Raw genomic sequence first — 10,067 nt, 5'->3', positions numbered from 1 at the left:
TTTAGAATGGACCTTTAGGAACTATAAAATATACTTAAATAGGTTATTTCTATAAATTTTATTTAGTTGCTGATATGATTACGGAAGGCCCGGTTGAACTACCTTAACTATTGTAGTATCAGAATGTTTAAATTTTTTCATTTGCTTTCTTTATGTCGTAAATAATAATCAGGTGAACGGATTGTTCTCAGTCTGATGTGATATTCCGTATAAGTCCCGGTATTAACTACATTTTAATTATATTACACTTCTGCTTTATTGTTTCGTTTATCTGTTTACTCATACGAATATATGCGCATATATATATAGAGACACTGAAATACTGAAACGTGATTTCGACATAAAAAGCGAGTTTGATTTAAAACATATTCCGCGGTTGTCTCAGTTTGCCATGGTGGCCAAAATTGTACAAGTTAGTGGACCATATTTGGGAAGCCTTTTGCTGAATAAAAGACTGGAATGTAACGGTGAGTGCACACAAGCATTACCTATCCTTTTTTTAAATATAAAGTGACACTTAATTAGTGAAAGGCAATAATTGCTTTCTTGATTGCTACGTAACATAAATTTTGGGCATGCATATATATGTTTGTGAAGGTAGTGGAAACTTCAGAAGCGAGCATAGGGATATTCTATTAAATGCAATCACCTGTAAGCGACTGCATTGTCTTTTGTAAAGTGCGAGGTGGTATAAGAAGATTCGTACAAGTATCTTTAGTCACTTCTTCATGTAAGAAATAAAGTAGGACTTATAAGTTCAATAATTACAATTTAAAATTTTTGAGGACTGTTAGATACTCTTAGTTTAAATGATTTTGAGGGTTCGGTTAGTTTAGGACAGAAGCAATTGACATGACGAAATATATGTCATACATTTACCTATGACCCATTTTCATGCGACATAAAAACAAAAGATTCCGACAAAAAATATTTAATTTTAATGTTCGGTAAACGTTTTACCTTAATTGTATACAAGGTGTGAACCAAAAGTTCCCCGACTGACGCCATAACACGAAAAGGTGAAGCCGTACAGGGACCTGTCGATGGGTGGAGATAGGTAGATGCTTTATGAGTCTATGTTGCAAGTTTCAACTTGCTCGACTCAGTAGAGGCTGCTTCACGCGTGTTTTTGTAACGTGTTACGTATACACTCTTACGATTTTTAAGATGAACGAAAAATTAGATCAACCTGCTTATATTAAATTTTGTTTTAATGTCGGAAAAATACTACTGAAACGTATAAAATCATTCGGCGATGATTTAATGAATATGCAATGAGTCGAATATAGGTATTTCAATGGTATACTCTAGTTCTTAGGCTTTCACGGCCGGCGTCTATTGATGCTGTGTTTTCTTCCGAGCAAGATTCCATAGACCACGGCCAAAAAGCCCGGAAGAAAACACAGCACTTTCACTGGTATGTTCAATTTAAAGCCGGCAGGAAAGAACTTGTAGATGATGAACGAAGTGGGCGACCTTCCACATCCACTACGCCAATAAATTTGAAATCGGTTATGGAACTTGTCAGCGAATTTTGACTGAAGAATTAGACATGCATAGCATAGCAGCAAAGTTTACCCCGGTCCGTTGACTGTTGATCAGAAGCAGCATAGAATTGACGTCTGCTCAGCACTCAAGGAACTCGATTCAAATTATGTAAACATTCTTTCTCGAGTAATTACCGGCGACGAAACGTGGATTTATGGATATGATCTAGAAACAAAACAGCAATCAAGTTAGTGGTAAAATGTTGGCAGGTGAGAAGCAACATGAAGAGCATGCTCATTATTTTTTCGACTTTATGAGAATTGTACACAAAGAATCTGTGCTAGAAGGTCAGACCGTGAATTTGGGCTTTTATTGTTTTGTTTTGAGGCGGTTACGCGAGAGCATTAATCTCAAAAGACTCGAACTTTGGCGTCAAAACAGTTGGGTTCTGCATCACGATAATACCTCATGTCACACGTCTATGAGGCGAGAGCTATTGGAGAAAAATTCAATGATGGTTGTTCCACACTCCCGCATGCTCTCCCAATTTAGCTCTGTGTAACATGGGGGCTCTTCCCGAAATTAAAAATCAAGGTGAAAAGACGTTCTTTTGATACCGTAGAAGAAATTCAAAGAGTATCGAAGGCGGTACTCGATTCTTTCTCAAGAAAGGACATCTACAAAATCTTCTAACAGTGGAAAAAACGTTGGGTCCAGTGCATATATGCAGAAGGGACTACTTCGAAGGTAATGGCGGCAGCGAATCTCAAAAATAATTTTCGAAGGATTTATGATATCAGTTTTTTTGGTCGTATCTCGTATGATGATGTTATACAGATAAGACAAAATATTCACCGAACACCAAAATTGTATATTTTTGTCGGAATTTTGTTTTTATGTCGCATGAGCGAAAATGCATAATTTGGAGAACGGAATATATTTTTTCAACCATGTCTATCTGAAAATATTTCCTGCGTCTGCGAAGACTTTTTAACAAAGCCGTCAAACGCTATAAATTACACTTAATAGACTTATATTAGATGTACTTTATTATTTATAGGAAAAGATGCCTGAAGGTATTAATGAATTAATTTTTTGCATTAAAATTAATGAAGAAAAATTGTTGCTGCTGTCACTTCTTCGTGGAGAATCTAACCCGGGCTTCTAGTTTTACGCACTAGCAAGCTACAAGGAGGTGACAGCATGAAGACCCACCATATGTCGCACTAATGTATGATCATTATCGATATTATAATCATTATTATAATTGAAACACTTTGAATTTTTGTAGGGTTAATTCAAAATGTCCTATTGATAATAATTGCTGAAGGTATTTGTACGAATTTTCCCATTAATATCGTGTCGTATTTTTCAAAAGATGATGAACATGATGATGGCGATAGCATGTGATGCGCGGGGTTTTCAACTTGCCATTACTGTAGGGATATTATTTTTTACCTTACCCCACACAGAAAACACGACATTTTTTCTTGGTTTGGGAACGAAAGTTAGTTTATTTTTTTCTATCAAAATTTCTGATGTTTCTTTATGGATTCAATTAATAAATTAAGTTTCCAATGTTAATATTAAGTATAATACCTACTTAGTTGGTAAAATATAATTATCTGTACTAAAGTAAAGTGACAATTCCGAAATTTACTTCTCTGATACCTAACTTTTTTCTCAAATATTCGAAATACACTTTTTACGTATACAAAATACTTGAAGGCTTTTATTGGTGATGCTATTACAGCCTTTTACTATACAGACTGATTTTTTATTTATTTTTGGACAATGTGAAAACTTCACAGGTTCTATGAGTCATTTCTTAATTTATTCAAGGCTTTTTATAATTATAATAAAAAAAATCACGATTAACAGTACCGATTCACAGTAAGTACGATTCATAGGCATTTTAACACACCTTACAATTAGTTGTAGCTTCAACGTAAGATAGAATGGTCTGTATGAACGGTTCAAATTCTGCTGAGAAATATTGTGCTTATTTACTTTAATGCATATGGCAAACTTCAGTGGTTATTTAGTTACTGTAAACAAATTTGACTTTGTCACTGTCAAAATAGAAAGCAGCTTTAAAAACGTTTACTTATATGTGTTATAGTGAAAAGCAGTTTCAAAAACGTTTACTTACTTATATGTATTATAGTAAAAGTAAATTGCGTGAATACAAGAGTATGAAGTTTTTTAAAACATGAGAAGAATGCCTCTGTGACGCCCGGGGACAGCACGTTGTACCCAATCGTAGTTTCTTACCGAATTACTTTTCATAAAGTGATTCTAAATATATACCCAACAAATCATCTATACTGGTAATGAAAATGGATGCTAAAGAAGCAAATTTACGCTTCACTACAAATTCAAAAACTGTCCGGAGTTTTTTAGTAAGTACAAGGCTTGACGTCGAATTGCCATTTAAGGTTTTATTTGGACCTAATAGAATTACTACAACATATCTGCAATATTTTGTTATTTAACGTATTTTATAAAGTAATATCCGCTGTTTCCGATGTTCTGTATGGATGTAAATAAATAGATAAGGTGAATCATTTCTATTATAAAAAGTAATTAATTTTACGATGCCTTTATCTTGCCAACACAAAATAAAACTAACAAGCGTCATATCATTTTCGCCAACTTTACTATCAGTTCAAAAATGACAATGATGACGTGGTACTTTATAGCTTTAATGCTGTACTATTTTAAAAACTACGATTTTCATTCTGCTGATAGCAGCAAGACTAATACATACAACTTTAATATTCTGAGGAGCAATCTAAAAAGGGTTAAATGGTGTGCAAAATGCTTTGTTCCTTGATTATAGAAGTCAGTTGTTTTGCATATTTTATGCAATTTGAAATTTGCAATTGGTATTTCTCATCTAAACCCTACCACATCAATTATTGTACTTCATTCCCCTAATAAGTATCTCAACTCTTATTGTTAGTGTGATATTTTTTTATCTATAATCGCGGAACATTACAGCAGCATAAGATGTCTAAATCGCGATCCGCGTCTGACAGTTTCGACAGAATATAGACTACTTCGAATTATTTTATTCGAGTATGGTAACGTGCCTATCACGTAGTGGTTAGCTACGCCGGGATTCGTTTCAGCAAGTAGATATCCATATATTTAAATGGACCTTGCTGAAGCATACGTAATCCTAAAATGTAGCACTGTACCACAGATGGCGTTTACCATTTGTGGTATTTTATTTTAATACACGTCCTGTACATTTTTCAAATTTTTTTATTCCCTGTAAGATAAGTTAAGGTTGGTAAGGTCCCGACGATTTGGGAATTCAGTTAAAGTAGCGTTCCTAACCATACTGTAACGTTCAAAATGTGAAAATAATGAATTAAGGCATTTAGATAATTCCACTTATCTAAAGAAGTACCTACAAGATGACATTCGAAAAGAGAATAAACATGATGACAGATAGGAGAAAGAGAAATTAAGATAGAAAAGATGATAGAAGTAAGACAGACTAAGATGGGGGGGGGGGCACATTGGAAGAAATTGTGGAGCCGAGGAATCTCGTTAGTTCGTTGGTTTCGGGTTTTCGCTTGCGTCTGTTGTAAGATGGTTGACAAGACGGTGGAAGCGGTATTGTTGAGAATCGCGCATTCCTTGGACTATCCTTATAGCAATTACTGTATTGTTGCTTCGGCAATTGCTCCAAACTACTTCAATTGCTGCTTCAATTCAATTTTTGTTGGCCTAGCACCGTAGAAATTAGGATAGAAAGGATGATAAGAGACTAAGGTGGAGGCGAAATTGAAAGAAATTATTGCGATGACGGCGAATTATCGTTTTTTTAAGGGTAATAATAACGGAAATTTTATATGGTTACAGAAAATAAAGGAAACTGTCAATACCGGATTCAATTTACACTTAAATAACCTTCACTACTAACTACGTTGTAACCTAAGCTAAACACTAGTAGATAAAGTGTATTATTGCAGAATAATTAAACTTTTCTCTAAAATCGTACTTTTTTCAATTTCAGGAGTCAGCACCGCATGTGTTAAGCTGGTTCCAAAACGGACAATGGCTTTCATTTCTATAATGTGCCTTCTAACGATAAACTTCGCCTTGTATCAATTTTATGTTTCTTTACCTGAATTTAAACGACTTGATCAATACATGAGGTATAACCATTCACTAAAATGGGAGTCCAAGCTTCAACGTATAATATCTGAAGGAGCGAGAAAAAGTAGAACGATTCAACAAACTAATCCTATCACTGAGAAAAGAGTTGTTTTATCAATTTCCGGTATAGTACCTAGGGCTAAATATTTTTCTCAGAAACAACTACCACAGAAAATGCTTTCAATTAGAGAGGTTCCTCAAAAACAACCACTAAAGGAGATACCTCCAATAAAACAGGTTCCTCAGAAACAACCACCACAGAAAATGCTTTCAATTAGAAAGTTTCCTCAAAAACAACCACTAAAGGAGATACCTCCAATAAAACAGGTTCCTCAGAAACAACCACCACCGAAAATGCTTTCAATTAGAAAGGTTCCTCAAAAACAACCACCAAAGGCGATATCTCCAATAAAACAGGTTCCTCAGAAACAACCACCACAGAAAATGCTTTCAATTAGAAAGTTTCCTCAAAAACAACCACTAAAGGAGATACCTCCAATAAAACAGGTTCCTCAGAAACAACCACCACAGAAAATGCTTTCAATTAGAAAGGTTCCTCAAAAACAACCACTAAAGGAGATACCTCCAGTAAAACAGGTTCCTCATAAACAATTAGCAAAGAAAAGCCATTCAGTGCGAGTATCACCGATTCATCATAAGAATACCTCTTTTACGATGATTGGTCCTGTTTTCAAATTTTATCAACTTGGTCATACAAATTCTAGTATAGATATTTGTCAGAAGAAGAAAGGAAGCATTAAATTATTGATAATTATTACATCAGCTCTGAGCCACAAAGATGCTCGTATAGCAATAAGGTTAACTTGGGGTCATTATACCGTTAGGAAAGATGTAGTCATAGCCTTTCTTATGGGAACAACTACGGACCCGAAACTCAAATTTGAAGTGGAAGAAGAACAACGTTTGTACGAAGATGTTATTATTGGAAATTTTATTGATTCATATTATAACCTTACTTTAAAGACTGTATCTATGCTAGAGTGGGTAAGAACTTATTGCCTAAATGCCAACTTTATTTTAAAAGCCGATGACGACATGTTCATAAACGTACCCAACGTACTAGATTTAATATTCAATTTAAACCCTAAAGGGAGAGTGATCTATGGAATGTTGGGAAGAAATTATAAACCATTTCGTAATTTGGAATCAAAATATTATGTTTCATATGAAGAATTCAAACCAGAAGTGTATCCAGACTTCGCCACAGGGCCAGCATACTTGTTTCCTACCAGGCTCTCCGTTGAGTTATTCACAGCGAGTCTAATGCATCCGTTCTTTAAATTGGAAGATGTATTCTTAACAGGAATTGTGTCAGAAGATTTAGGAATAAGACGTGTTCATGTCCCACAGTTTCATAATCTAAAAGCCAAACTTACTGCGTGCTTGATTCAGAAGAAAATAAGTATCCATCAGATTAAACCACACCAACAGTTCGAAGCATGGAATATATTACTGAGCGGTTTGCAGACATGTAAATGAAAACAATATAGCACTGAAAGCTGTCAATGCTTTTCTACGAATTTATTTGAAAAAATATGTAAAAGATCGTGCAAATGGAAGGAACAAAGAAATGAAGTAAGGCAATTTGACAAAGGAATATGGAGTATTGATAGATTAAAGCAATTTGCAAATTAAAAATACTTTTGGAATGTTAATACTCAGGTGTGGTTTCGGAGCAAGATTTCAAAGAAAAAAAAAGCGAGGTTCTGTACTCATCTTTACCCATATTGGATAGAAGTTTACATTAAACAAAGTATAAAAGTATAAGAAGAAAATGAAAAGGTTAAGATATTTCTATTGAATTTAAATGTAAATAACTCTAAATTTTAATTAGTTCTTTTATTTCTTACATACGTAACGTGAGTAATATTTAACGATTTGCTTTTAAGATAGTGTCACTTATTTTTGTTAACGAAAATAGCATTATAAAAAGTACTTACCATTCTATTTCTTTTGAGCACACCTACATCTGTATATATCCAGGAATATAATTGTATCAATAAACAATTATAAATTATTGTAAAATGAAAAACAAGATTAAATTGCTTAACAGAAATAAGGGTGTCATTTTCAATTCACCTATCCGTTACAAATTCTGCACCTACCATTAACAAACCTAATCACCCCACATACAATTTGACCTACTATCCTTACAGTTAATCACAAGTCCTTCGAATAAATTAAACGTGTATATTCAAGTAGGGTTTTGAGGAGCTTTTGCTGTCTACCCCTAAAGCAGAGAAAACAATGATTACGTATATTCGCATTTGGGGAAAAGCAAAATAAATTTAACATTCTGTCACTGTATGTTTTTTTCTCGCAGAAGATCCAAAAAGTATATAAAAAAATAATGAGAACGCGAAGGGTACAATTCTAGTTTATACCGACCCCGAAAAAGGTGCATAGAAAAGGCACAGAATTTACCAAAAATAATCGGATATACTTATACTTTGACGTAATATCCATGGTGTTAATGAAGTAGCAAGCCTGTAGGAGGCTCGGTTATATTTTAATGCCCTTCGTATATATAATGTATACGTATATTTGAGATAAAAGGCAACATTCTAATTTTTTACTGACCCCCCCCCCCAATTGCAAATCCTAACACATGTGGAGAAATGCGACATCGCAATGTTTCATTCAAATTAGCAGCATCCCAGTTGTATTTATTTTGTATTCCTGCATTATTCAAATAAAATAATTCGAAGTGGTCTGTATTCTGCCGAAACTGCCAGACGCGAATCGCGATTTCGGTCTTTTTGGATCTCATCAGCGCGTCGCAGACAGCTTCGACAGAACACAGGCCAACTTTTACCTGTTGTCTTAACAGCGCGTTTTAGATAATACCACAAATGGCGCGGTAAACGTCATCTGTAGTACGATTCTACATTTTAGGATTACGTATGCTCCAATAATAATAATTTGTATGAATACAGACCACTTCGAATTATTTTATTCAATTAAGCTAACGTGCCTATCACGTTGAGGTTGGCTACGCCGAGATTCGTTTCAGCAAGTAGATATCGATATATTATTAAATGGACCTTTGGCATACATAATCCTAAAATGTAGCATCGTACTACAGATGGCATTTACCGCCATTGATATTTTCTGCATTATTCGTTATTTAGTAAATTAGACTGCTTGTGATTGCGAATATTTATGTTACACTAGCCTGTAGTAGTTCTTTATTGTTTTAATGTTTTAGACTTTTACGTATGCATGTAGTTAGTCGAAGTCATTGACAGTAGGACAGTGTGCTACTGTCATGGGTCAGTTTAGAACAGTAGTTATTAACAATGGTGTTTAGTAAGGCAAAACTTTGTGATTTGATACTGATATTCAACTAATGCTAATACAATGTCTATGCAACAATCGAATTGTACGATCATGGATATCCCCATCGAGGACTTCTTCATCGGAAAACCATCTTAAACGTGGTACAGGGATTGAGAGAAACTGGCAATGTCGATAATTAAGTAGTAAGTTGTTGTTATTTATGCTTACTTTAGGAGTTCTTGGTTCATATTCTATCCATGAGTAGCTGTTCAGTCCTTATCTTAATTTGTACTTTAGTTACAAATCTTTTTGTTCAACGCTGGTTGTTTTGTTTTTCTCGTTTTCATTCCCAGGTTATTCATAGAAGTATTCCAGTTTGTTCTTGCTTTCGATGTAAAAATTATAAAATTTTATCTTTCCATTGCTGAAATTAAATATATATATATTCCCATTAAAAAATGGCTTGAGCTTCAAATAACTTCGAAAAAGAAGAGTAAAGTTACATTCAAGGTCACCAAATGACTTCCATGTAGCATTTCTGTAAAACTGTTTGTGAAACAATGAGTATTTTTGAAATATTATTTTCTACTCTAGGGCGTATCGACATTTAAGATGTTATCCGTAATTATTACGTAAGAGACTGAAGGAATTAGACCGTAAATGAGAACAAATTAACAAGTCTATAAGGTAAACCAACAAAAAAATAAGTTAAAGAATGAACACCATCATAAACCATGCGTGTCTTCGTGTATGGTTCAATGAATACCATTTACACCAAATTAATTGTACAAATGCTAATTTAATTTAATTTGATGATGCTTTTTAGACGGTGATTGAAGTACACGAGTTAGCGTCAATGAGTGCTTCATATTATCAAGGCGCGGCTTTATCTTTAAAAAACATAGACTTAGTACAAAATAAGTCATATGAATACTATCAGCCACCCTATCAAAAAAAAGGCACGGTAAATGCAATTTAAATATTTTTCTTTTTTCAAAAAAAGGTTCGGTTATTAGTGTAGGACAGTGCAGGTTGCTTTTCGGATAGACGTAACATATTCACCTTCAATATTTTTGCTAGTGTCACACATAAAAAGGAAGAGTACC

At 34.1% G+C, this 10,067-nt stretch overlaps 1 protein-coding gene across 2 annotated transcripts; it reads left to right on the top strand.

Moving 5' to 3' along the window:
* The first annotated feature begins 353 nt into the window (after nt 1–353).
* Nucleotides 354–7,660, top strand: LOC108742086 (beta-1,3-galactosyltransferase 1-like). Of its 2 annotated transcripts, none has more exons than XM_025977715.1 (2): nt 354–467; nt 5,519–7,660. In XM_025977715.1, the coding sequence occupies exons 1-2, from the start codon at nt 392–394 to the stop codon at nt 7,159–7,161; spliced, it is 1,719 nt and encodes a 572-aa protein (XP_025833500.1). In that variant the 5' UTR covers nt 354–391; the 3' UTR covers nt 7,162–7,660. The 2 variants fall into 2 exon arrangements, with proteins under 2 accessions (XP_025833500.1, XP_025833501.1); XM_025977716.1 differs by lacking the exon at nt 354–467 and adding an exon at nt 3,453–3,890.
* The last annotated feature ends 2,407 nt before the right edge of the window (nt 7,661–10,067 follow it).

This window comes from Agrilus planipennis, unplaced genomic scaffold, assembly GCF_000699045.2.
Source record: "Agrilus planipennis isolate EAB-ADULT unplaced genomic scaffold, Apla_2.0 scaffold94, whole genome shotgun sequence".
NCBI lineage: Eukaryota > Metazoa > Arthropoda > Insecta > Coleoptera > Buprestidae > Agrilus > Agrilus planipennis.
This window is presented reverse-complemented; position numbering and strand designations above follow the sequence as displayed.